Source organism: Lacerta agilis, chromosome 1 (genome assembly GCF_009819535.1).
Source record: "Lacerta agilis isolate rLacAgi1 chromosome 1, rLacAgi1.pri, whole genome shotgun sequence".
In the NCBI taxonomy this organism is placed as follows: domain Eukaryota; kingdom Metazoa; phylum Chordata; class Lepidosauria; order Squamata; family Lacertidae; genus Lacerta; species Lacerta agilis.
Genome location: NC_046312.1, coordinates 125,275,129 through 125,303,103, shown reverse-complemented (window position 1 = coordinate 125,303,103; position 27,975 = coordinate 125,275,129). Strand labels below are relative to the sequence as shown.

Genomic DNA, 27,975 nt, shown 5'->3' with positions numbered 1-27,975 from the left:
GCAGCCACCAATCACCGCTTACAATCTCCTGCTCGCAGCCACCACCAATCCCACATCCCCCCTCTGCACTATCAGTGTGTAAGACGAGCCCCTATTTATCACAATTCGTTATAATAATAATAATAAACCTCGTCTTATACACGGAAAAATATGGCATGTAGTTTCATAGCTCAGTTTGCACACAGCATATATCAGCAGCAATATATTCATGGACATATAAAGGAAAGGAAACGACTGCAGAAACTTTTGTCTGCAGACTTTAACAATGGCTTCCTTATTTCAAAAACCGAAGCACAGAAATGCACACAGTGGGGGAATTGCCGCACACTCACTCTAAAAAAATCAGACACAGTAGCCAGCCCAGGTGGTCTTCATCTTAAGCAATACAGAACCCAGGGAGAGCGTTGCAGCTGTTTCCAGTTCACTGTCATCTTAATCATCATTGTGCGTGTCCTCTTCCACCACTTCGTGCATTAAGACTTTCCATCACTGTCTAACAAATCTTTTGCAGCAAGCAGCATGTAATAATTGCCAGGGGAGCTCTCTTGGTTGCTCCATACTGACCTCACGCTTATGAGGTCACCTGGTCAACCGAAGTATTTATTTTGATATAGATGGGAGAACTAGGCCTGACATCCCTGCTTAATCATGCTAATCACTGTAGGAAAGAACTCAAGATTGGAAATGACTTGGGAAGGGCTTTGCACTTTGCTTCTCCATCAGACTGCCTCCCCCCCCGGGGGGGGGGCAGTGTCATGTTGTTATCTGTGTCCACAACCTCTCCATCACCAACACCTGCTGGGAATAGGAATATCTGATTCCCCCCCCCCACTATAATTCCTGTGCTGCATTGCAGACGGACTCAAAGGCAATTTGGTTTGCCAGTTGCGATGGATTTTGTTAAGGGGGAAGCTCATCGTTCAGCAGGCATGCTCTGCCATTGACAGGCCCTGTGCCAATTGGGGGGAAGGAAGTTTTAGTTGTGATGGTGGATTACAGTTAACGGTTTGTCCGTTCAGCCTGCGGTAACTGCGGCTGAGAGCGCTGGCCCTCTTAAGAACGTGAAAGCCGACACTCTCTGGTATGGCCTCAAACGAAGGAATGATATACAAGTCGTACCAAAGCCTAGAATGCTTCTTTCTCAAGATTCTCAATATGCACAATATGGTGAACTGTGTTCTAAGGAATGAAAACAGTACATTAACGGGCTTTCCAGAGAATCATTATATTGCACCAAAAATAAGAAATAAAAGTGGATAGCTGCCTTGCGATCCAAATCTCCCCCCTCCCCAAGCTAGTGCGTTTCCCAGCTTTCAAAAACAGCAGCGTTTTGATGCTTACAAAATGTGAATCTCCTTCCCTTCCTCACCCACCACCAGTGAGATGAATACTGGTGGAACAACAAATTCAAAGTTTTATCGTTCGTTTTGTGGTATTTATTTAGTATTAATGTAAGGTAAAGGTAAAGGGGCCCCTGACCATCAGGTCCAGTCGTGGCCGACTGGGGTTGCGGCGCTCATCTCGCTCTATAGGCCGAGGGAGCTGACGTTTGTCCACAGACAGCTTCCGGGTTATGTGGCCAGCATGACAAAGACGCTTCTGGCGAACCAGAGCAGCGCACGGAAACACCGTTTACCTTCCTGCTGGAGCAGTCCCTATTTATCTACTTGCACTTTTAAGTGCTTTCGAACTGCTAGGTAGGCAGGAGCTGGGACCGAGCAACGGGAGCTCACCCCGTGGCAGGGATTCGAACCGCCGACCTTCTGATCAGCAAGCCCTAGACTCTGTGGTTTAACCCACAGCGCCACCTGGGTCCCTAGTATTAATGTACCCTGCAGTAAAACCTTTGTGACCTTACATGTATGTAGCATGCTGGAAAGGTGTGTGTGTGTGTGTGTGTGTGTGTTGTTTGAGGAGGGAAATACTCTAAATTGCTTGCTAGATAGGCTTGCACTTTCGCTATGAAAGTGACTGGCCTACTAACAAGATTTTAGCAGGTTCTCTTTTGAACAACTCTGACTATTTAATTAATCTTCAAGCCATTAACCATTCATTTAAAATGCCACTTACGAAATCTTCATTTTGCACATTATCAGCTGGTTTGCAAATAGCTATCCATGAGCAGAGGCGTAATGATCTCTCTCTCTCCCATTCTTAGAGCTTACCAAGCTCATAGTCAATTTTGGCTTCTTAATTACCTGCACACATATTAGCATTTAAAATTAAATGGCAGATTTTTTTTTTTAAAAAAATTATTATATGCCCCCGCACAAAAAAGTTAATATTCTTATTACTGTGCTGCCTGTTAAAGGGACCACAACCCACTTTTGGTTAAAGGGCACTTTGGTGCTTTCCCCCCACCACACACACACACACACACACAGAGAGAGAGAGAGAGAGAGAGAGAGAGAGAGAGGAAAAACAACAACATTGTGGAGAAGCGTTCACCTGTTCAGAAATGGATTTGAATCAGAGTTCTAAATTCCTGTTCAGGCTTGAATTTAGTGGCTGAACCTGGGCATCACATCAAACCAAATGTAAGAAAGCTAAACGATAGTTTGGCTTTATATCCAGATCGACAAACCATAGTCTGCAACCAGCCAACAGACCAGAAACAGCAGGGCTTGCCCAACACATTTTGTTGCTATTGGCAAAACGACCCAATGCCCTCCAACCAGATCTGGGGCCCTGCCGCTGCAGCCTCGCCACTGCAACTGTATCCTTACTGAACCGGAGCGGAGATGTCGTCTGAATCTCCGGGAAAGTGTCCGTGATTTATATGTCTGTAAATAAAGCGTGCTTACTTTGAAACAACCCAGACGTTGTGGGAGTTTATTTGCTGGCACGAAAGGCACACATACCGTTGCGCAAGAAGAAGAAGTTTGAAGTCTGAAAAACTCTGCAAAAGCACTGGAGAAGCAGGAAAACGCAGGGGAAGCGTAGCTAGACACCACTCCAAGTGCTAAACTGGTTTTGAGGCTTTTCCAGTTAAAACCAAAAGCCCAACAGGAGTACATTTAATTTTCTTTTTGTACACGAAAGAAGAAAGAGGAGAAAGAAAGATTCTAACACATTGTTCAAAGTTTAGACCCGTGGTTCCCAATGTGGCGAATGTTCCCTTTGACTTGCATTTGCAGCATGGACATAGCGTCACAGGTTGCCTCCTGTGTTATCCTGAATTCCTCCCTCTCCTTTCTTGCCCTCTCTCCTTTTTTTACACTCTTTTATTTCCTTGAGTGACCTTTTGACTGTCTCTTTCAAATTCTGTATTTTATTTTTGTTGTCCTGTATTGTCTTTGTCAATTCCTTGTTCTCCTCAGCTAGTTCAGATACCTGTGTTTTCAACTCTGTAATTGATTTTGTATTAATTTCTATTCTTCCATTCATTTTGTCTAATTTTTCCTCTATTCCTTTCATGTTATTACTCACTTCCATTTTTAAATCATTAAATTCTTTCCTCATTTCTCCAATGTCCCCTCTTAGACTCAAAATTAAGTCTTCCATTTCTTGTTCTAAACCCGAGTTCCTTCTTACTTGTTGATTATATAACCCACTTTGGTTGTATTTTTGTTGTTGTTAATGGCCTTTTAGGCTTCCTCCATGTGAATAGGAGTTCACTTCTTGAATAATAAGAATTATATGTCAACGGGAGGGGAGGGGTAATCAGGATTTTAGAGATGCTTAGGCGGGGCATGGCCAAAAAAAGGTTGGGAACCACTGGTTTAGCTCTCTGGAAGACCGGGGGTTCCTGGCTCTACTACACAAAATGGAGTGTGGAATTTGCCAGTTTGAGGAGTGGTGGTTTAGAGAGAGCCAGCCTGGTGTAGGCGTTAGCGTGCCCGACTGGAACATGGGATACCAGGATTCCAACCCCAAACTCAGCCATGAAGCGCGCTCGGGCCAATCACTGCCTCTCAATTAACTCTCAGGGCTGTTGTGCTTGGAATAAAACGAGGAAGGGGGAGAACCACGTATGCCACCTGGCACCATTGGAAGGAAAGGCGAGGTGTAAATGCAATGGAAAGATAAAACAACAGAAGGAAAGATAGAGGCATGCATGGCACAAATCTTTGAATTAGTGGAAGTGCTTGGTGAACATGTACGAGTCAGATGATTGGTTAGAGCATGGTGCTGATAATGCCAAGGTTGCAAATTCAATTCCCATATGGGACAACTGCATATTCCTGCATTGCAGGGGGTTGGACTTGATGATCCTCAGGGTCCCTTCCAACTCTATGATTCTATGAGTTCCATGAGTTCAACAGGTAGCGTTTCTCTAAAGCCAGTATTTTCCCATCCCAGTTACTTTTGTGATGGGATTAAGTCTACAGCAGAGAGGCCTCTACCACAGTGCCTCGGTTCCTCCATGAGGTCTCAAAGAAGACAGTCTTAGTTGATAGAATGCAAAAGCCCACCAAGCTATTTAAGCTCAGGTAACTGTGACCCAGGTGGCGCTGTGGGTTAAACCACAGAGCCTAGGGCTTGCTGATCAGAAGGTCGGCGGTTCGAATCCCTGCCACGGGGTGAGCTCCCGTTGCTCGGTCCCAGCTCCTGTTTCGATTATCTCCTATTGACCAGGTGCCATGCACAATGAGCCCCTCCCCACCTCCAAGCTTCCAGTAGACAACCTCGGTGGAACTACCTTGTATTTCAGGTGCCAAGTCCCAAATCAATATTTCAGTAATTTCCTGTGGTGCTGATGGGTTGCTTTGCAAACAAAAAGGCCTCCTTTAAAACCCATAAAGGATTTGGGCTACCTTAATTGGTTACCAGGGACGCGGGTGGCGCTGCGGTCTAAACCACAGAGCCTAGGGCTTGCTGATCAGAAGGTCAGCGGTTCGAATCCCTACAATGGGGTGAGCTCCAGTTGTTCGGTCCCTGTTCCTGCTCACCTAGTAGTTCGAAAGCACGTCAAAGTGCAAGTAGAGAAGTAGGTACCACTCCGGCGGGAAGGTAAATGGTGTTTCTGTGCGCTGCTCTGGTTCGCCAGAAATGGCTTAGTCATGCTGGCCACATGACCCGGAAGCTGTCTGTGGACTAACGCCGGATCCCTCGGCCTATAGAGCAAGATGAGCACCGCAACCCCAGAGTCGGACACGACTGGACCTGATGGTCAGGGGTCCCTTTACTTTTACCTTTAACTGTGAATTTTACAGACTGCAAATCATCCTCCAGTTACACACACTGGGATCCTATTAAACTAAACCAGGGATAAGGCATAAGGAATGCGTTCGCAGGATACAGGTTCACGCTACATGCTTTCAACAGGAGGGATTAACACTATACTGGTAAACATACGATTTTAGCCCTTGCATTTGGGATTATTTCTTGGGTTTTGATGTATGGAAAGGCTTCTAATTATTGGAATGCTTTGACAGTAATGTCCTATAATGAGTAGGACTTTAAAACCGGGCACTTTGTAGAGGGAGCTATGACTAGCTGTACGTCAGTATGAGGTACACTGATCAAGCCACAGAGATCTTTCATTATAAGATGCCTCATAATTTTATAAAATCATTAAAGGGATGATAATACATTTTTCACCGGGGAAAATAAGTGATTGCATGAGTTTTAATTCAATCCTCTATGGTAATGGCCCATGACTGGAATTCTAAGACTGAGATGAAGTAATCTGGGTTCTGTTTGTTGAAGCTAAACAACTAAACACGAGCACTGTGCACAGACACCCCCCCCCATTCTGATTCGTGGCCTCAGTTTGTAAATCTGGATTGGACCTGATTCAGTCTGGACTGGTTTGGACCCGATCCTATTTGCCCTGGATCATGATCCGGAAAATACAAATCTCTAGAAATCCCGTTGAATTGCATAGCCAAACCAAAATGGAAATAACTTTCTTGTTGTTGCCCACATAAGTCCATATTATTTACTGTCCCTTTAACCAAAAATAGGACTAGTGATAGTGCTGACAAACAAATTATATGAACCTTAGTAACAACCATTCATTTTTTATTCTTCCATCATAGGTGCCAACTCCCTGGGACCCTGTGTGCCCAAGCACCCAAAAAAACACCCCATGAAGGGGCCAGGCACCCACAAATTTCGGTGTCAGGGCCATGCACACCGCATGCCACCCACGGCTCCGGGCTCCCACGGTCGCAGGGCCAAGCTGGCACTCCTGTCTTCTAATTTGTCCAGCTGTTTGTCTTGCTTACACTTTCACATACTGCCTCCACCTCCAAAAATGCCTGCTCCGAAGGTCTTATCTTACTATACTAGGGATTATATAGCTATATATGAAATTTCATGCATATCGGTTAATATCTTGACCCTCCTCCACAAAAATAGCTGTTTACTTGGCTGTTTTCCTATGTCATGAAGGCTGAAATTTCAGTTCAGAGAACACTTACTGTTCCCAACCCTAACCCTGTGGAAAGCCATCTAATTAGACTTTAATTTGATTATGAGATGTTTTTAGGAGGTCATTTAATTATTGTTTGATTTTATACCAATGTTATGTGTCTGATGTTAGCCACCCTGAGCCCGACTTTGCCCGGGGAGGGTGGGATATAAATAAAAGTTTATTATTATTATTATTATTATTATTATTATTATTATTATTATTATTTGTTATTATTCCTTTGTAAGAAAATATGAAATAACGTAAAACCATTTTTGCAGGGGGGGGGATTAATGGGGGGCTGACAAGAAATTTTCCGCACCGGGTACCACCTGACCTTCCCATGCCTTGGGGGGGGGGGATTTTTCTACGCCCCTGCATGCAGGAAGCCTAGTCAAGCTCTCTCTCTGAGAGCCAGTGTGGTGTAGTGGTTAAGAGCGGCAGACTCGTAATCTGGTGAACCGGGTTCGCGTCTCCACTCCTCCACATGCAGCTGCTGGGTGACCTTGGGCTAGTCACACTTCTTTGAAGTCTCTCAGCCCCACTCACCTCACAGAGTGTTTGTGGTGGGGGAGGAAGGGAAAGGAGAATGTTAGCCGCTTTGAGACTCCTTTGGGTAGTGATAAAGCGGGATATCAAATCCAAACTCTTCTATTTTTATTTTGTATTATCAAATGCCAACTTTCAGAATCTCATGGTGATGGCCCACAACTGGGCCTGGGAAACTGTGTTTTCTTTTTCTTTTTAACTCATGGGGGGGGTGGGATACTATATTTCTTACTGCTATCAACCTGGAAGCTTGACAGTAAGGATTAAAAATGGCTGCTCTCTCCCTACTTGGTTATTGGAAAGGCCCTGAAAGGCAATCTGTCTTGCAAAGCCACGCTCTACAGTCTGCATAAAAGTGCCATGATTCTCAGTCCTCCCTCCAACTTAATTGAAAGCGCATAATATCACACAACAGGGGAAATGTAAACTGTAAGCATACATAGTAAATCACTGCATATGGTACAAAAGCTGGTTGCTAATGGCGCCGAATGACCATGGGGGCAAAAAACAACAACAAAAAAAACCCACAATTTGAGCACACAAGTCTTTTATGCTGCAAAACAACAAGTTCTTCAGAGCAGAAAGGGGGAGGGAAGAACCCACTTATTTGGTGGCGCCGCAACTGGATTGGAGTCAGGTCAATTCTGTCAATTTTGTGAAGTAGAAGCCTTTCAATAACGATTTCGATTTCATCATGACCCTGGGCAGTGGGACTGGGAACTGGTGCAAATGTAAAGCGAATATTGTGTTCGCATTTAAACAAATTTCCCCCGATCGTTTGCAGTAGCTAAGCCAAAGTGAGTAAAATTGCAAAAGCGCTGAAGCAAAGTTATAATCTGGATCTCTCCTCTTGTAAAAAGTGGATTTGGGAATGGAAAAAAAATCTGAAGCTTATGATCTTGACATTCTGATCATAAAACATTTCGACTGTTTAATTTCACCACCTCTCAGTACTTTGTCATAACATCACAGTTTGTGATGGTGTTGCAGTGCTACAGCCATTCGTGTACGCTATCCAAAGTGGTAGAATCATAGAGTTGGAAGAGACCCCAAGGGCCATCCAGTCCAACCCCCTGCCAAGCAGGAAACACCATCAAAGCATTCCTGACAGATGGCTGTCAAGCCTCTGCTTAAAGACCTCCAAAGAAGGAGACTCCACCACACTCCTTGGCAGCAAATTCCACTGCCAAACAGCTCTCACTGTCAGGAAGTTCTTCCTAATGTTTAGGTGGAATCTACTTTCTTGTAGTTTGAATCCATTGCCCCGTGTCCGCTTCTCTGGAGCAGCAGAAAACAACCTTTTCTGCTCATGCTCTGGTAATATGCTCATGGGACAAACCTTGCAGAAAGTCACAAAACCAGCCCGATCTCAGAGACTGATGGAACCTAGTACAGTATGTTCCTGAATGTCCTGCCTTTTGAGGTCAAGCCTTCATTGTATTCCTTTTGGTGCCTGCTAAAAGCATTCTTGTTTAGGCAAGCCTACCCCAGATTCTTAGAAAGTTGAGGTAATCTTAAACTCTTTTAGTATTTTAACTTTTGTATGTCTGTAAAGTGTGGTTGTGATTTTTTTCCTTGATTTTACTGTTTTATCTTCTGCAAACTGCTTTGAGGATTTTTAACAACCAAGCGGTGTACAGCTGTACCTCAGTCATCAAACGGAATCCATTCCGAAAGTCCATTCAAATTCTGAAAACGTTCGGAAACCATGGCACGGCGCCCAATTGGCTGCAGGAGCTTCCTGCACTCAACCGGAAGCCGCGGAAGCCCCGTCACACGTTCAGCTTCCAAAAAAACGTTTGCAAGCCGGAACACTCACTTCCGGGTTTGCGGTGTTCGGGAGCCAAAACATTCAAGTCGCAAGGCGTTCCACAACCAAGGTACGACTGTATAAATTTTATGACATAAACAAACAAACGACATGCTATTTTGTTACACCTGTAAATACTTGCAGATGCATTGATTTCCATGATATGAATTATTACCTCTCCACAGGAGCATGCTGATGAAGCGGCTTGTTTATCCTGGCATACAGTCCTTCAAGGTGGTCCCTGTCCACTGGCACCGGAGGGCTGTCACACCCAAAGTTTTCCGACACAGGTGGAGAAGACGGCCTGTAAGAACTGGGAGATGGATACATTTCTCGGAAGTGATTGACTTGTGCGTAATTGGGGTCTGTCTCGTCGTCGTCAATATCAGGCGGAGGGCCCACGGGGCCAGGGGAATACTCGGCAAGCCCCCTGGCCTGCTTCTGCCGCAGCTCCTGATGTTTCGCACCAATCCTAGGAGACAAAACAACGAAGCTCAGCGTCTGCATCTAGCGAAGCGAAGCATGCCTACTTCCGGAAGCAACAGTTGTTTTGCACAGACAACAAAAACCACAGCTAGAACCTTAGGAAACATCTCACGCTTTATAATCATGCTCCAGAACTTAACGCAACATATATCAAGCAAGCATGTCGATCATAAACCCACCACGATTCGCAACAGACAAGCGCCCAAGCGCCATCCAAGTATTTGCAACATGGTGACCCATATCCTAACTGCAGAAGCATGCATTACTTGGAAGAAGAAGAAGAAGAAGAAGAAGAAGAAGAAGAAGAAGAGGAGGAGGAGTTTGGATTTGATATCCCGCTTTATCACTACCCGAAGGAGTCTCAAAGCGGCTAATATTCTCCTTTCCCTTCCTCCCCCACAACAAACACTCTGTGAGGTGAGTGGGGCTGAGAGACTTCAGAGAAGTGTGACTAGCCCAAGGTCACCCAGCAGCTGCATGTGGAGGAGGGGAGACGCGAACCCGGTTCACCAGATAACGAGTCTACCGCTCTTCACCACTACACCACACTGGCTCTCTTTGAAGATTATGAAAAAGACATCTCCATAACAGGTCCATATTAAACGCCTGATGAAAAGTAACCCCTTCTTCTTCTTTGCCTCTGAATTAACAGATAACGTTATCGGTGCCACTTCCTCTCATTTGTGAGAAGTGCAGTAATGTGGGCATATAAATGCAAAAGGGGGCTTGGTGTCCTGAAGAGTCAAAAAGACCAGAGTCAGTTCACTAGGGATTTTTGGACCCCCCCCCTCCCCCACTTAAGTGGGGGGACATCATACCTCATTATACAGAGGCTAGGGACAGAGTAAGACAGGGGAGAAATGAATAGAAGCCTGACAGAGATGAATTGGTACATATAAGTGAATTAAAGACTATTACTGGCAGTACTCCACTGTGATAAAGCCTTAAGTGGTATTACAAAATGCTGCTGCTAATCAGTGCCATTGTGTAATCTGCTGGGAATAGGAACGGTAAAAACATACCCAGGTATAATTTCAAACCTCGCCAAATTCAGATGATTCAACATTTGCTTTGCAACTGAAAACTTTAAACAAGGCGCTATTAATATGAAACTTAAACGTTCAGCTGCCACACTCCATAATGAAAGCAACGGAAAAGATCACAGCGGCAAGATGAGCCCCGGTACACGGAGAGCAGGGAATGAAAGGCGAGAGACGGATTAAAGCATAAGGAAAGCTGCCAATTAAAAAAGCCTGGCTTTACCCACCATTATTAAATTCTGGAGAACAGAAGATGCTCCTGGAAGCAAGTAGGTGTAGAGGATGTATGAAAAGAATGACGAGAGAATAACAAATGTTTTTTTTTTTTTAACCCATCAACTTTTGAAGTTGGAGAAAAATCAAGAATCAGTACACGAGTAACTTTCGATGGCAAATTAGGGAAAACACACACACACACACACACACACACACACACCAAGAATTAGGTAAACTAGGTAGAGAAGACGGAAAATACCGTATTTTTCGCTCCATAGGGCGCACCGGACCATAGGGCGCACCTCGTTTTTAGAGGAGGAAACAAGAAAAAAATTATTTTTCTAGTTTTCCTCCTCTAAAAGCCCTGTTTTTTGAGGATCAGCTAAAACTTTTGCAGCTTTTTTTGCAAAGGGAAAAGCCCTGGGTTTTTTTGATCATCAGCTAAAAGTTTTGCAGCTTTTTTTTTGCAAAGGGGGAAAAGCAAAGAGTAAAAGCCCCGTTTTTATGGGGTTCAACTCACATTTCTGCAGCTTCTAAAGGAAAGGGAGCCATTTCTACAGTTTCCAGACAGATAATCTAATCAGCCAGTCACATGTCGCTGGGGAAACAAACAACCTCCCTCTGCAGCACATTCAACAATGGAGGCCTGGGCAAGAGGGCGGGGCTGAAAGGGAGAAGCAGGGGACTCTTATCTCTCTCCCAATCTCTTGCTGCTCAGCGGGGTCCTTTCAACACCCCCTTTTCTCTTTGTAAAATAAAAAGCATGATCCTCTTTTGACCCCTGGGCAATTCAACTCCAGGGACCACCATTCGCTCCATAAGGCGCACAGATATTTCCCCTTACTTTTTAGGAGGAAAAAAGTGTGTCTTATGGAGCGAAAAATACAGTAGATGCCTCTAGAAAATGAACACAAATGAGAAGGCATGAAGACATTAATGCTTATACAATGCTTGCTACCCAGTAAATGTAAAATTATTATACCCCAGTGTCTTTCACTAAGAATGATTGTGAAATCAGTGGACCTCTTCCTGTATTAGAGGCTTTAGGTATATGCCAGGGATTGCGTACATCTAAAATTGAAGATGCGGACATTGTGTAAAAGAGGTTTGCAACCCATGTTATCATGGCACAAGGTTAGATAGCCTCAATCAGCTCCAGTTCTCTGTAAGTTGTAAACTCAGTTAGAAACTTGGGTTTAGTGTTGTGTGAATAGCCAGAGCGCAAACTGCAAAACCTGACGATTTCACACGTCAGTTTCTCATTCAGTGCTGGGAAACTGGAGCAAACGCAGGCCCCTAACGCATGCAGAGACAGATAACCCCATGTGTAAGTTCGCCATACGCAGGGATCCATAAATCTTGAGGGAAAGTGGAGTGGGGAAGAGAGAATCACAGTTTCTCAACAGCTAAATGTTCACTTTGATTGTGCAAATACATCATATGTGCAACAAAAATGCCGCCTCGAGGAAAGAACTCTGGATCTTCTGTATTAAAGAAGTAACAGCAGTGCTTTTTTTAATAAGGCCTTTCTAGACAAAATAAGTTTATCTCTTAAACCCATTTACTGAATTCCCTACCTTTAAGCCTACAGACAAGTTCTTTCTTGAACACTTCAAAAATCTTAGCTAGCCATTCTGATCTCCCCTCCCCCTTCCTATCATCTTCATAGTCACCTGAGAACCCCTCATGGTAGCAGGATACCACAGCCCATCAGGGTTTCGTATGGGCTGCAGGATTGTGCAGTCTCTCCCCAATCTGCTTTGAAACTAGTTTCCAAACCCTGCTTAATAAACAACCCATGTTATGTGGGATATCCAACACTCATAACTCTAATTAATGCATTAAGGGGTTAAGACCACAGAGTAAGTTATCCTGCCAGGCTTAGCTAGGTCACCCCTCCTCACTTTGGGATGAAGCCTTTGTTCTTTCATTCAACCATGTGAACTCTACCAGCAAGACAAAATAAAATAAAAAATTCCTTCCAGGAGCACCTTAGAGACCAACTAAGTTTGTTCTTGGTATGAGCTTTCGTGTGCATGCACACTTCTTCAGATACACTGAAATGCATGCACGTGCATGCACACGAAAGCTCATACCAAGAACAAACTTAGTTGGTCTCTAAGGTGCTACTGGAAGGAATTTTTTATTTTATTTTGTTTTGACTATGGCACGGCTACCTACCTGTAACTCTACCAGCAAGGTCTAAGCTGGGTGCTCGAAGCTTAGACCCGTGTGGCTTAAGCAAGCCACATTTGCGTTTCTATACCAATAATTTAGAAACTCTTGCCATTTTGGAATCTTAAGTTACGCTGCCTATGTTTTCTTGCTATGCGGAAAAACACATGAACCTGACCTTTGGAGAGTTTGTAAGTAAACCTTTTTTTTTAACTCACCAAACGTGTGGTCTCTTTCTATGCTGGGAACTTTGGAAGCGACTTAGAAGGGGATATTTTAAAGGTCGAACAGCCTGCATTTCCATGCTTTATTTTGCTGCATGTTTTGTGATTTTAAATCTCTGCTGGGGTTTTCTCACCAAAGAATACCTGCCCCAAACCTGGGTCTAGGGCATTCTCCTTTTATGACGGCGTACTACATTTTCCCTTTTACCGAAACCCAACAAGTTAGCCCTAACCGATGGTTAAGGGCGGGCGCCAAAATGGGGGTCGCATGCAGAAGGGAGTGGTTTGGAAATAAAGCCCATGATCTATTTCCAATCCTTTAATCATGAGCACAAACACCCTATCCGCAATCACTGTTATTCCCATGTACAGAATGTTTATTGTTAACTGCAGGCAAAAACACGCCTCCAGGATGGTAGGGCTATTTTGTGTGTGTGTTTGTGGGGGGGGGGGCATTCTTCAGATGCAAGTAATCCCCAGAAAGTTGGAAGAGCTGTAAACAAACAAAAATAGGATTAAGGAGAGGCTTTGAGGTTGCCACAGATAAAAATAAAGAATGAACATTTCCCTTTTATTTCTATAATGTAACAATCCCTAGCACACAAGTAATTAGTGAACAGATTTTTAAAAAAAGAAATATGAAAGAGGCTCAATTCTCCGAGGGTCCCTGAAAGAAAGATGAAAGAAAGATCACATAACAGCGAGAGAGAAGCAGAGGCCCGGTTTGCCCATTCAATGTCTTGACGGAACAAATGCATGTGGAAAGTTAAAACCTGATCAATTTTTGTCAACAGAAACAATCCTTCCTGAGAGAGTGGAGCCTATGGATCCCATTGCCGGCGAATGCCCGCTGCATGGCAACAACCAAGATGGATTTCCATTGCAAATAAAGGTACGAAACGTCAATACCAAAGACATTTGTGGGTGGGGGGGGGGAGGGGGGCAACTGAATGGATGCTCTCTAGCTCTCTCCCTTTCACACAGAGTGCTTTCAAGAGAAATTATTATGTAGAAAAGAAATTATTTTACACACCCCACTATAGGGTTTTGTAGTAATGTACGGAAGTGAGAGCTGGACCATAAAGAAGGCCGATCGCCGAAGAATTGATGCTTTTGAATTATGGTGCTGGAGGAGACTCTTGAGAGTCCCATGGACTGCAAGAAGATCAAACCTATCCATTCTCAAGGAAATCGGTCCTGAGTGCTCACTAGAAGGACAGATCCTGTAGTTGAGGCTCCAGTACTTTGGCCACCTCATGAGAAGAGAAGACTCCCTAGAAAAGACCCTGATGTTGGGAAGGAAGGAGGGCACAAGGAGAAGGGGGTGACAGAGGATGAGATGGTTGGACAGTGTTCTCGAAGCTACTAACATGAGTTTGGGCAAACTGCGAGAGGCAGTGAAGGATAGGCGTGCCTGGCGTGCTCTGGTCCATGGGGTCACGAAGAGTCGGACACGACTGAACGACTGAACAACAACAAATACAAATGAAGATTGATTTAAATATATATATATATCTGTCAGTCAATTGATTGGCGTCTGTTTCTGAATGCTTCTGTCTTCTGCTGTCACGGAATCATAGACTTGGAAGGAATCTCAACAGTCGTCTAGTCCAGGCATGGCCAAACTTGGCCCTCCATCTGTTTTGGGACTACAACTCCCACGATCCCTAGCTACAGGGGCGTAGCAAGGTAAATTGGTACACAGGGGCAATTTTTTTGTCACCCCCCCAGGCATGGGAAGTTCAGGTGGTACCCGGTGCAGAAAATTTCTTGATTCCCCCCCACCCGCAAAAATGGTTTTACGTTATTTCATATTTTCTTACAAAGGAATAATAACAAGTAATTAAAAAAACAACAACTTTTATTTATATCCCGCCCTCCCCGGCCAAAGTTGGGCTCAGGGTGGCTAACATCAGATACATAGCATTGGTAAAAAAATCAAACAATAATTAAATTACCTCCTAAAAATATCACAAAATCAAATGCAAAGTCTAATTAGATGGCTTTCCAAAGAGTTAGGGTTGGGAACAGTAAGTGTTCTCTGAACTGAAATTTCAGCCTTCATGACATAACAGCTAAGTGAACAGCTATTTTGGTGGAGGAGGGTCAAGATATTAACCGATATGCATGAAATTTCATATATAATCCCTAGTAAAGTAAGATAAGACCTTCAGAGCAGGCATTTTCAGAAAAAAATTGTTCCTTGATAATTTGTCACCCCCTCCATTATGGAACCCGGGGCGGCCCACCCCCACCCCCTTGCTACGCCCCTGCCTAGCTAACAGGACCAGTGGTCAGGGATGATGGGAGTTGTAGTCCCCAAACAGCTGGAGGGCCAAGTTTGGCCATGCCTAATCTAGTTCAACCCCTGCAATGCAGGAATTTTTCACCCAATGCGGGGCTCAAACTCACGACCTGAGATTAAGAGCCTCATGCTGACTGAGTTGTATCTGACTGACCAAGGTCTGAAGGCCTGATGTTCAGTTGGCTTCCCTTGAATTATCTCTGCTGATATCAGTTGAGTGTTATATTTACAACAAGTTAGGGTTGCCATACGTACAGAATTTCCTGGAAACACCCAGAATACTGCAGTGGGAAGCAGTGTCTGGGCAGAAATTGTTGAAATGTCTGGGAAAATCAGGACGCATGGCAATCCATGTCGGCAGTGTCGTTTTTGCCGATTTACAATTTGAATTTTCCCCATTCTTTCTCCACCGCGTCGTCTCTCTGGTCACGGATCTTTCCGGTCATTTCTGCAAGCTCCATGTAGTCCATCATTTTCATCTGCCATTCTTCGATCATTGGTAAATCTTCTGTCTTCCAGTTTTTAGCTATCAAAATTCTAGCTGCTGTTGTGGCATACAAAAACCAATTCCTATCACTTTTTGCAATGACTTGACCTAGGATGCCCAGTAAAAAGGCCTCTGGTTTCTTCTTAAATGTGTTTTTCACCTTAGGGCACAATCACCACATATGGAAGAAGGTTCCTTCTGTTTGTTTACATTTCCAGCATTTGTTACTTTGACCATGGTATATTTTAGCCAATTTCACAGGGGTCAAATACCACCTGTACATCATCTTCATGATATTCTCTCTTCTCCTTTCCATTTTGGGGCAAAGGAATTTTATTTTATTTTATTTTGGCTGTAGTTCAACAGCTTTGGTCCAACCCCAGCCCCCCAACTCAACAACTTTCGTGTCTGGATTTTTACTTTTTGAAATACACCAACCCTAAATCAAGTGAGAATCTTGCCCATTTACGACATAGCTTTTGTGCCAGACATGGGAAAGCCTACAAGTATTAGAAAACCTCCCTACTAGTATTAAATATGTGTATTTTGCACTGCAAATCACACTTTCAGAAATGTAACGAAGGAAGGCTATACTGGGCTAACCTCCAGAATTAAGAAAAGAGTTCTTGAAAGGTTACAAGTATGAGAACAGTCAAACTAACAAACTGGATAAGTATCCCACGAGGAGGATGAAGCTGTAACCACGGCTGTTCGTATTCTGGGAATTTTGATGAAGACGATGCATCCTTAACAACAGCTACAGCTGGGATAGCTCAGTCGGTATAGAACGAGACTCTTAATCTCAGGGTTGTTTGCCAAAAGATTCCTGCATTGCAGAGGATTGGACTAGATGACCCTCAAGGTCCCTTCCGACTCTACGATTCTACAATTCTATACTATCCATAGATTTGTCTTCTTGATAGATTTGAAATGCAATGTTAAAGAGGATTAATAAAATAAGAGCTCCTGCCTAATTATATTATCCACCCATTAGATCTGTTCAACCAAGGCACAAAGAGAGGAGTTCTTTGTGCTGGCTCCCAAGCGGCCTCCTTGCATTGGCATGCCAGCATATGATTTTACAGCTTGTATTGTTGAATATGCCCGTTTTCCACTGCCAGGCAGGCATACTGGATTTGCGTGTCAAGACCCTCAAGCCATCCCCCATTAGAATAAAGAAATTCACACTGGCGCAGAATTTTGGTTTAAGGTTAATGGGCAGAATTTAGGCCACAGACTTTATTGATCACAGCAAATGTGAGCGGTATTGGCTGAGGCATCGGCGAAAAGCTATCTCGGACTCCTGCCCGCTTTGCAGAAAGGTCAGTAAGGGGAAACCACCAAAGAGGGAGCTGCTTCGGGGGAACCCGCCTGCATCTCCCCTGGTGTTCCAAGAGGTCTGGCATGGCCCTAGCCCCTCAACCGGACTTTGGACAGGATCCAGGCCCCGGATTCCTTTAACGGAATACCCTTGGACAATGGAGGGGCAGGTGATGGATGACCTCCCCTCCCCCACTCATCAATAAGCCAATGCCTAACATCCAAACCTTATAAAGTTGTGATGATTGCCAAGAGGTACCGTATTTTTCGCTCCATATGGCGCACTGGGCCATAGGGCACACCTCGTTTTTAGAGGAGGAAACAAGAAAAGCTCTGTTTTTTGAGGATCAGCTAAAGGTTTTGCAGCTTTTTTTGCAAAGGGAAAAACCCTGGTTTTTTTGAGGATCAGCTAAAAGTTTTGCAGCTTTTTTACAAAGGGAAAAGCCCTGTTTTTCTGAGGATCAGCTAAATGTTTTGCAGCTTTTTTGCAAAGGGAAAAACCCTGTTTTTTTAGGATCAGCTAAAATTTTTGCAGCTTTTTTTGCAAAGGGGAAAAAGCAAAGCTCCTTTTGCAAAGGGGGAAAAGCAAAGAGGAAAAGCCCCATTTTTATGGGGTTCAACTCACATTTCTGCAGCTTCTAAAGGAAAGGGAGCCTTTTCTACAGTTTCCAGACAGATAATCTAATCAGCCAGTCACATGTCGCTGGGGAAACAAACAACCTCCCTCTGCAGCACATTCAACAAAGGAGGGCGGGGCTGAAAGGGAGCAGGGACTCTTATCCCTCTTCTGATCTCTTGCTGATCAGCTGCTGAGTGGGGTCCTTTCAACACACCTTTTTCTCATTGTAAAATAAAAAGCATGATCCTCTTTTGGCCCCTGGACAATTCGGCTCCAGGGACCACCATTCGCTCCATAAGACGCACAGATATTTCCCCTTACTTTTTAGGAGGAAAAAAGTGCGTCTTATGGAGCGAAAAATACGGTAGGTGAAAAACCAAAAAGGCTAGTGCCAGTCTTCCAAATGGAAAAAATTCCTTCCCAGTCCCCGTCCCAAGACGGGTGACCAACCGAAGTCCAAAGCAAGGCCAGAGGACACCTAAATTAAAGGGAGGGCGGGCGGGTGTTCGGCAGCGCGAAGCAGGTGCTTGGCACACGTCGTGCTGCCGCTTTTATATCCCCCATGATCACACCACTCAAAATGATTGGCCAATAGGCCTGGGGTGATCGTGGTGCCACCCCGGCGTGAGGGTATTAATCCACCCACGCCAGGGTAGGGGGAACTGGGTTGAGGGCCTGCCTGCAACCGGGACCATCTTTTAAGATGATCCCACTTACTCCATAGGGCTCTGATTGAATCATTCTATAGAATCGTGCATACTGCTAAGCAGATAATGCAGATTCGTTTTAACCACACCAGCACTTTGCTGTGCCACTGAAATAAATAAGACTAAACCAAGAGTAAACGGCTGGACAAACTGCGGCCTTAAGAGAAGGAACAGGTAAGTCAAGTACCATCTATGCATCTGAATGCACACAACACACACAGAGATAGCTTAGTCTGGAGAACCTGAGCATCTAAAACATCAGGGTTGTTGGTTCAAGCCCCACGTTTGCAAAAGATTCCTGCCCCATGGGTCCTTTCCAACTCTACGATTCTATGAAAAAAATCCAGGTTGATAATCATTTATTGTTAGTAGTCGAAGAACCTGGGATTTCTTGCTTAGTTCATATTTCGGGGGATGGCTCAGTAAATACTGCCTGAAGAAAGAACAATATGGGTGTGTGTGTGTATATATATATATATATATATAGTGTATATATGTGTGTGTGTGTGTGTATATGTATGTATGTATATATATATATATATATATATATATATATATATATATATGTATATGTACAGGACCCCATGACAGTTAAGTCCAGTCAAAGGTGACTATGGGATTGTGGTGCTCATCTCACTTTCAGGCCGAGGGAGCCAGCGTTTGTCCACAGACAGCTTTCCGGGTCATGTGGCCAGCATGACTAAACCGTTTCTGCCACAATGGGACACCGTGACGGAAACCTTCCCACCACAGCGGTACCTATTTATCTACTTGCGCTGGTGTGCTTTCAAACTGCTAGGTTGGCAGGAGCTGGGACAGAGCAACAGGAGCTCACTCCACCGCGGGGATTCGAATCACTGACCTTCTGATCGGCAAGCCCAAGAGGCCCAGTGGTTTAGAAGAATAGCATGGGAAGGCTATGAGATGCTCTACCAATATGAAGAATGTCATCTTCTGGTCAAGCTCATGCTTCACCCATTTTCTATAGTGGCACCAACTACAATTACATCATATTTGGACCACTGGTACATTGCTAAACATTTTAAAAGCTGGTGTCAAATCACATGCAAACCACGGAGACTATATTATTATTATTATTATTATTATTATTATTATTATTATTAATAATAATAAAATTTGCATACCCACAGATTGCAGGGCGGTTCACAACACAGAACTACAATATAAAAAACACAGAATACATAACAGAGATAAGAACAAAGGGCACACAGTAATCCTCCCTTCCACAACCTATTTGAGTTAGGGTGTATTCACCCTACTGCTTCATGAATGTACCTCACTTCTGGGTCTCCCTAACAGTAAACTCAAATCTCAGTGTGGTTATTCTATGGCAAATACATCCAGCTGCCTGACTGGTTCAGTATTAGCTTTGCTGCTGGGGGAACTGCTAGCCAAACAGATTATTCCCCGGCTGCTGCTATGGGAAAATGTGTGTTGTGGCTCAAAGTGCAGGTTAAAGTTTAAGTCATAAGCAGAGCCATTTGTGAGTGCAGTTGTTCACAATACTGATCATGCACCAAAATGGACAACGCAAGAGTCCAGGATTCTAAGTATCTCTGCTTTAATTTGAAAGAAAAAAACCCCCAAGTTTCCAGCCATTATGTCTGGTAAAAAAATTGCTGCAAGTTTGTGGGTTATGTCTGCTGGAAACTCAGACGCCACTGTTTTGCACATATCATTCTTTGCCAAACCTCTGAGGCAGAACCAGTGAAAATCTCTTCTCCTTCCTTTCTGTGCTGGTGGAAGTAGTACCCTCTGGGTCAAAGAGTCTTTGGGCTGCAAAGGGATATGGTTGAATGCAGCCTACAGTGTGTCTCTCTCTCAAGAGGATTATTGTGAAGATAAAATGGGAAAAGCAGAGCCATATATGTCACCTTTAGCTAACCGGAGCAAAGGCAGTCTATGATTGTGATAAATAAACTAACAGCAGGCCCATGGGTGAACGTTAGTGATAGAAAGGAATAAACAAATTGCTGTCATTCATAATAATCTTTTGCTTGTCTCATTAATGCTTCTTTAGTTCAACTTCCCCTCTTTTACCCCAATGGCGTGTCCTTTATCTATTGCTACTTAATCTCACTCCACCAACAAATTTCGCCATGCCATTTCTTGAAAGAAATAGCAATTGGTCAATTGGTCGCTCCAATGCAAAATATTTGTTTTACATGCATTTTTTAAAAAAATGAATGTCCAATATTAACCAATTGTGTTTGATACCACTGAAGGCCATTATTGACCCAAAAATATAGTCCGGCCCCCCACAAGGTCTGAGGGACAGTGGACCAGCCCTCTGCTGAAAAAAGTTTGCGGACCCCTGTTTAAGCCCTTTGGGATAGTGGGCTTAAATATGGAAATGGAGTACAGTCGTACCTTGGATCCCAAACGCCTTGGTACTCGGATATCTTAGCTCCCGAACATCGCAAACCCGGAACTCTTCCAGTTTGCAAACATTCTTTGGAACCCGAATGTCCGACGGGGCTTCCACTGCTTCCAATTGGCTGCAGGAGCTTCCTGGAGCCAATCAGAAGCCGCGCTTTGGTTTCTGAACTTTTTGGAAGTCGAACAGACTTCCAGAACAGATTCCGTTTGACTTCCGAGGTACACCTGTAGTTGGTCCTAAGAATTCTTCAGTGGAAGACTTGAGAAGGTTCATTAAAAGTACTGGGCTCCTTTGGAAGGAAAAATGGAGTGCCAATTTCAGGAAAGAAGGAAGGAAGGAAGGAAGGAAGGAAGGAAGGAAGGAAGGGAGGGAGGGAGGAAGGAAGGAAAGTACTAGGCCCAGATTTTTTTCTCTCTTAAAAACTTTGAGAGATTTCTAAATTGTATCCAAGGAGGTGGCTCAATCCATCTCAGACATACAGTAGTAGCATTCTTTCGTATTTGATAGCAACAATAACTTGCACTGCTGTCAATACTGGCGCTCTGTACACAACAAAAGCTGGAATTGGGTCACCACAATTCTCTTTTGTTCCTACAGAAAGAAAGAAAAATATATATACATACAGTTTCTTCACTTCGTTCCCTTATAAATGCAGCCTACAATTGCTTCCACAGCTGTAGTCTGTACCTGCTCAAAGACAATGACTGCCTCTTTATGTTGTTACATGGCTAGCCAATACTAGCCTTTGCAAATTTGTCCATGATCAATGCTTCATCTCCTTGACAAGGCTATTATAATTGCATTAATATTTCTTGTTTATTTCTCGCTCCTCTGTGGAAAATCTATACTGTTTCGTCAATGATCTCTCTTTTATCCAGTTCCATTTTTCACTTGTTAGTTCAGTTATAATGCCCGAACAATACTGTACACATTTCTGCCTATTTTACCATATTCCCGCTAACTTCTTTCTCCTGCCTTCCGAAGAATCATTTGGAAGGCCACATTTTAAAATGTTTGTACCTTTGGGGAAACTGAAATGCACCTACTGTGTAATAGACCAGGATACTTTGCCATTTCCCTAAAAATGGTAGTAAGCTCACCTGGAAAGCAAACCCACATTAATTGTGTATTTCCGCAGCATTTCATTATTTGCTAATATATTGCTCGCGACATTCATCTGCAGATAAATCAAATCAATTGAAATCAAATCGATTTAAATCACGATTTAAATCACTAGTCAGTAAGACTTGATTTAAATCTTTTTTTTTCTTTTTTCTTTTTACACAAAGACTCATTCTTGCTGGTATAATCTTAATATTTACAACCAGATGAAGGTTTCATTTTGGGAATACCGGTAATAAATTTTCAGAGTAGTTTTTAGAGTTATATAAAAATTACTGATTTGGTTATACTATTAGAAATGTACATAGACAGATAATTATGAAATTATTGTGAGGTTTAATAAGTTGACTGTTTATATTTGGACAACTTTTCTGCTGTACTTTATTGGAAGGAGAAAAATAATCATTCCTTAATAACAATTTAAACAATTTATTTAACTAAAACAATAACATTATAGCATATGTATCCATGTTTGTTAACTGATGTGGTTAAACGGGTTAAAAAAAAAAAAACTTAGACTACGTTTTAGCACACATGGAAAACTTAAAACAAATCCTTATTTCCTGATGAATAGCCTTTGGACTATAATGAAACTTAAATAGAAAACTAGCTTTAGAAATATTTTTCCTCCAAAAGCATTTTAGTATAAAAATCCGATTTAAATTTAAAAAAAAATCCGATTTAAATAAAATATATATAATTAAATTTAAAAAAACCCATTGATTTTTATCCTCCCTGTCTAGAACTCACAGGAGACAATCGGCAGAAAATCTTTCATTTCTTCCCCAAACTTTGCTTTTCTAAGGCACAAGTTTAGAGTGGGAGACAATGGAGATTCCATCTGTTGTTCCTCCCATTGGACTTGTTTCTGAAACACTTTTGGGCACAATAGTTCAAAGCATAATGTAGAAAATGGAAACCTGCTATTATTTCTAGCAATCAGAGTACATATACAAGTTACTCTTCTTACAAAAGGCTGCCACATCAATGACAAACCAGCCTTTGGAGTTGCCGTAACAACCTTTGGGTTTGATCAACTGCGTCCAGGGGGCAAATTTTGTCAAATGGCAGGCATAGATGCATAGCAACCGACTCATCAGCCATGATGATGGAAATAAAAACACAGAGAATGCAAGATATGGATCACAATTGCTATCACTCATTGTAATTGAAAGGTTCTTCCTGATGGTAAAAGTGCAATAGAACAAAAAATAGGGAAGAGTCAGAGAGCAGCCTTCACTTTCCCTAAAAAGGTAAAGGACCCCTGACAGTTAAGTCCGCTCACAGACGACTCTGTGGTTGTGGCGCTCATCTCGCTTTACAGGCCGAGGGAGCTGGTGTTTGTCCACAGACAGTTTTTCCAGGTCACATGGCCAGCATGACTAAGCCGCTTCTGGCGAACCAGAGCAGCGCACGGAAACGCCCTTTACCTTCCCGCAGGAGAGGTACCTATTTATCTACTTGCACTTGATGTGCTTTGGAACTGCTAGGTTGGCAGGAGCAGGGACTGAGGCAACGGGAGCTCATCCTGTCGCGGGGATTCGAACCGCCGACCTTCTGATCGGCAAGCCCAAGAGGCTCAGGGGTTTAGATAACAGCACCACCTACTTTCCCTACTAAGCTCTTGTTCTTCTGCAGAGATGCCTATCTCCTACTTTAAGAACTCTGGGTCTAGAAGACATCACAACAGGTCACATCACCCAGCAACACAAAGCTAGGTGAGCATGAAACTAAGGGATGAGGGCTGCACAGTATAGCAATGCAGTACACTACTGCCAGGCTGGATTTAGGGTGGCTCCACATAGGACAGGCATAGCTGCACAGATCCTGTGTCTTCATTTCCAGGAGCAGAGTATGACACCTTAGTGGAGGCATCAGGGAGGTTCCCAAAGCATGTGTACATGGGCGCATCTGAATATGTCGCCCTGCCATAAGTGTTTGCTGTTGAAAAACCACAATGTACCCACACAGCAGCCCCGCTCTCTGCATCGAGTGAAGTATGGAAATGAGTGTCTCCATTTCCAGATCTCTAGTGCAGGGGTCAGCCAACTTTTTCAGCAGGGGGCCGGTCCACTGTCCCTCAGACCTTGTGGGGGGGGCGGACTATTTTTTTTTGGGGGGGGGAGAAAGTGAATGAATTCCTATGCCCCACAAATAACCCAGAGATGCATTTTAAATAAAAGTACACATCTACTCATGTAAAAACACACTGATTCCTGGACCGTCCGCGGGCTGGATTGAGAAGGCAATTGGGCCGGATCCAGCCCCCGGGCCTTAGTTTGCCTACCCATGTGAGTGGCATGTGAGAAGGAGGAAGGACTTTCAGGAGAGCCTCTCACACCTCCTCCTTGCCCAACTGCCCAGCAGTGTTTCTAGGGGGCAGGGGTGGGCCAGCCCATTTTACTGCCTGAGGCTTGACCCTTTCTTACCAGGGTCAAGTAGCTGCAGTGGCTTCCAGCAAGATCATGCAGAACTCTCACAAGATTTACATTTCCTAAAGCTGCTGGGTGACCTTGGGCTAGTCACACTTCTCTGAAGTCTCTCAGCCCCACTCACCTCACAGAGTGTTTGTTGTGGGGGAGGAAGGGAAAGGAGAATGTGAGCCGCTTTGAGACTCCTTCGGGTAGTGATAAAGTGGGGTATCAAATCCAAACTCTTCTTCTTCTTCTTCTTCTTCTTCTTCTTCTTCTTCTTCTTCTTCTTCTATGGCTATTTCTCAAATAAGCTTGCCTATACAAACGCAGCCATGCCCTTAAAAGTTGCCTTCCCTCAGGAAAAGCTACGCTGGGTGGATTCCATTTTGTGTCTTTGCTGAGGAGCAAAAGAGGAGGCTTGGCTATCTCTATATATCTGCAGGAATAATTTATTCTTACAATGGGTCTGTAGCAATCAAGCAAACTCTAAGCCCTCCCTACCTATAATCTATGTTATCTAGGAAAAATAATTATCCTAGAAACATTGCCATTTTTATTTAAAATATTTCTTCTTCTTCTTCTTCTTACCTGCATTATCTGATCTGGGAAAATTCTGACTGGCTCATTTTCTACTTCATTAGTGCCTTTATCCTCCTGGTCAGACTTATTAATGAAATGCACTACAACTGATTGCGATAAGGTTTGCGTTTCATGGCGATGATATGTGGTTAGAAGTTGGAACCTGAAGAGTCAGCAGATGGATGCTTAAACCAGCACAACTATACGAAAAATAAAAATCTCAAGAGTCCTGCTGCTATAGATTCTTTAAAAAAGAAAAGAAAAGAAAGGGAAAAAAACAGCAGATGGTGGCAGGCTGCCAATTTATAATGTGTTTTCGTGTGGCCTCAATCCCAGCAACAGCGATGGAGTAACTAAAACCCCGTCAACAGCAGGCTATGGGCTGAAAGTATGGTTGGTCCTGCGCGGTAGTGGCAGTGGAAATGGGCTGAAATATGGAGACAAATCCCACAGGGCAGCTTCGTTTAAAATTAGGAAGCAGTTGGATAAAAGATACCCAAGGAAGTCAACCTGGAGCCCACGTCTATCATAGGCAGGGGACCCAGAAGACGAGGAATTCAGGGGAGCATCAGATCGAAAAGGAGGCAGCTGTCAAAAGATAAATAAAACCACTCTGGAAATCAGGGAAAGGCATGTGCAGGGAAATCTAGAGACAAATTCGGATTTTGTCTTTTACACAGGCAAAGCATTTACAGTCAAACTAAGACTAATAATAATACAGTAGTACCTCGACTTCCGCATTTTTCGACTTCCGAATGACCTCCGGAAGCGAAAAAATGGCCGCCGCTTCCGAAATTTTCGACTTCCGAAGTGAAAGTGGCGGCACGATACCTCGACTTACGAAGATTTTAATGCGCTTTTTTCGACGTATGAATTTTTTTTTTTCGTTCCGAGATGGCGGCTTCGACCTGCGAAGATTTCGACTTAGGAGCGCGCCTTCGGAACGGATTAACTTCGTAAATTGAGGTACCACTGTAATAATAATAATTTATTATTTATACCCTGCCCATCTGGCTGAGTTTCCCCAGCCACTCTGGGCGGCTCCCAATCGAGTGTTAAAAACAATACAGCATTAAATATTTAAAACTTCCCTAAACAGGGCTGCCTTCAGATGTCTTTCAAAAATAAGATAGCTGCTTATTTCCTTGATATCTGATGGGAGGGTGTTCCACAGGGTGGGCGCCACTACTGAGAAGGTCTGCTGTCTGGTTCCCTGTAACATCACTTCTCACAGGGAGGGAACTGCCAGAAGGCCCTCGGAGCTGGACCTCAGTGTCCGGGCTGGATGATGGGGGTGAAGATGCTCCTTCAGGTATACAGGACCGAGGCTGTTTAGGGCTTTAAAGGTCAGCACCAACACTTTGAATTGTGCTCGGAAATGTACTGGGAGCCAATGCAGATCTCTCAGGACCGGTGTTATGTGGTCCCGGCGGCCACTCCCAGTCACCAGTCTAGCTGCCGCATTCTGGATTAGTTTTAGTTTCCAGGTCACCTTCAAAGGTAGCCCCACGTAGAGTGCATTGCAGTAGTCCAACGGTGTGAGAGGCAGCCGTGCTATTGCCTAAGAAGGAATTACAGCAGTACCTCCAGTTGCGGACGGGATCCATTCCGGATCCCGAGGTTTCCACAACCTGAGTACAGTTTCTGTGCATGCGCGCAGGGCGAAACCCCGTAAAATACTTCCGGTTTGCCACGCATGCATCCCGAAGTTTACATAACCAGAGGGTTACGTAAATGGAGGTTCAACTGTCCTACCCCTCCCCCCGCCCCCCATCTCCCCTCAAACCTTAACTGTTTCACCACAAGGAGGTCTAGTACACATACGGCAATGCGCTTAGCTCAAGTCCTGGCTGATCCCGACAACCTCCGACTTACAACAAGCTCTTGACTTTCGTTCTCTATACACCGTGCAATAATTCACAATGCATGTAGTCTTTCAGCCCTGACTCAGTAACATAAACTATGGTAGTGCTTATCTTTATTCTGAGTGCTTATCATCACAAAACTATTGACCAATGTAAACTATAGAACACGAAGAGCTGTTGAAAGTTTTGTTTCTGTGCTCCATTCTTACGCTTCATGGTGAACACTTCTATTGGTGAACTGCTTGGAGAGCTTTTCATTAATGGGTGGGACAGAAAATATAGATAAATTCCACGTTGCAGAGGATAGACATCTTCAATTTTCATTATATATACTCCATGAAAAAGATGAAAATTGAAATGATGTCTATCCTCTGCAACGTGGAATCTATCTGTCTATCTATCTATCTATCTATCTATCTATCTATCTATCTATCTATCTATCTATCTATCTATCTATCTAATGTGTGTGTATAGCTGTCATTTGTTAATGAAAATATGGAGGAAGGAGGGAAGTCATGCCTGAGAATTCTGTTGTGGCTACAACAGGCTGACGTGGGTGGCGCTGTGGGTTAAACCACAGAGCCTAGGGCTTGCCGATCAGAAGGTCAGTGGTTCGAATCCCCGCGACGGGGTGAGCTCCCGTTGCTCAGTCCCTGCTCCTGCCAACCTAGCAGTTCGAAAGCACGTCAAAGTGCAAGTAGATAAATAGGGACCACTCTGGCGGGAAGGTAAACGGCGTTTCCGTGCGCTGTTCTGGTTCACCAGAAGTGGCTTTGTCATGCTGGCCACATGACCCGGAAGCTGTACGCCGGCTCCCTCGGCCAGTAACACGAGATGAGCGCCGCAACCCCAGAGTCGTCCGTGACTGGACCTGATGGTCAGGGTCCCTTTACCTTACAACAGGCTGAATTTTGGGCTGTGACAGTAAAACCATGGTTTGATGCAGTTCCAAAAATCATCATATGGGCACCAAGGTACCTCTGTGGTTTTTAAGCCACAAACAAACAAACAAACAAACAAACCAAAAACAAGAAAGAAGATCATCCAGGTACAAAACCCCTCTATTTCCATCCGCAACAACGATGCATGAGAAACTTGATTTGTGGTGAACTGACCCAATAGACATTCACTGTGAGGCTAGAGGAGTACAAAAACAGAAGGCTGAAAGCACACTGTTCTGCACTGAAGCAGTATAAAAGATTTACCACCAGTTAAACACACAATGTGATATCCCTCTCAATTCTGCAAAACATTTTTGGCAGGGAAAGGAGCACCAACAGAGCGAATGATAAAGAGAT

The 27,975-nt window shown here is 43.8% G+C and overlaps 1 protein-coding gene across 1 annotated transcript in view; it reads right to left on the bottom strand.

The window, feature by feature from the left end:
* The window catches only part of PARD3B (par-3 family cell polarity regulator beta), a 560,874-nt gene that overhangs the window by 154,494 nt on the left and 378,405 nt on the right, over nt 1-27,975 (bottom strand). Inside the window, 1 exon segment of the mRNA XM_033152744.1 lies at nt 8,893-9,189. Within this exon segment, the coding sequence (XP_033008635.1) occupies nt 8,893-9,189 (297 nt within the window).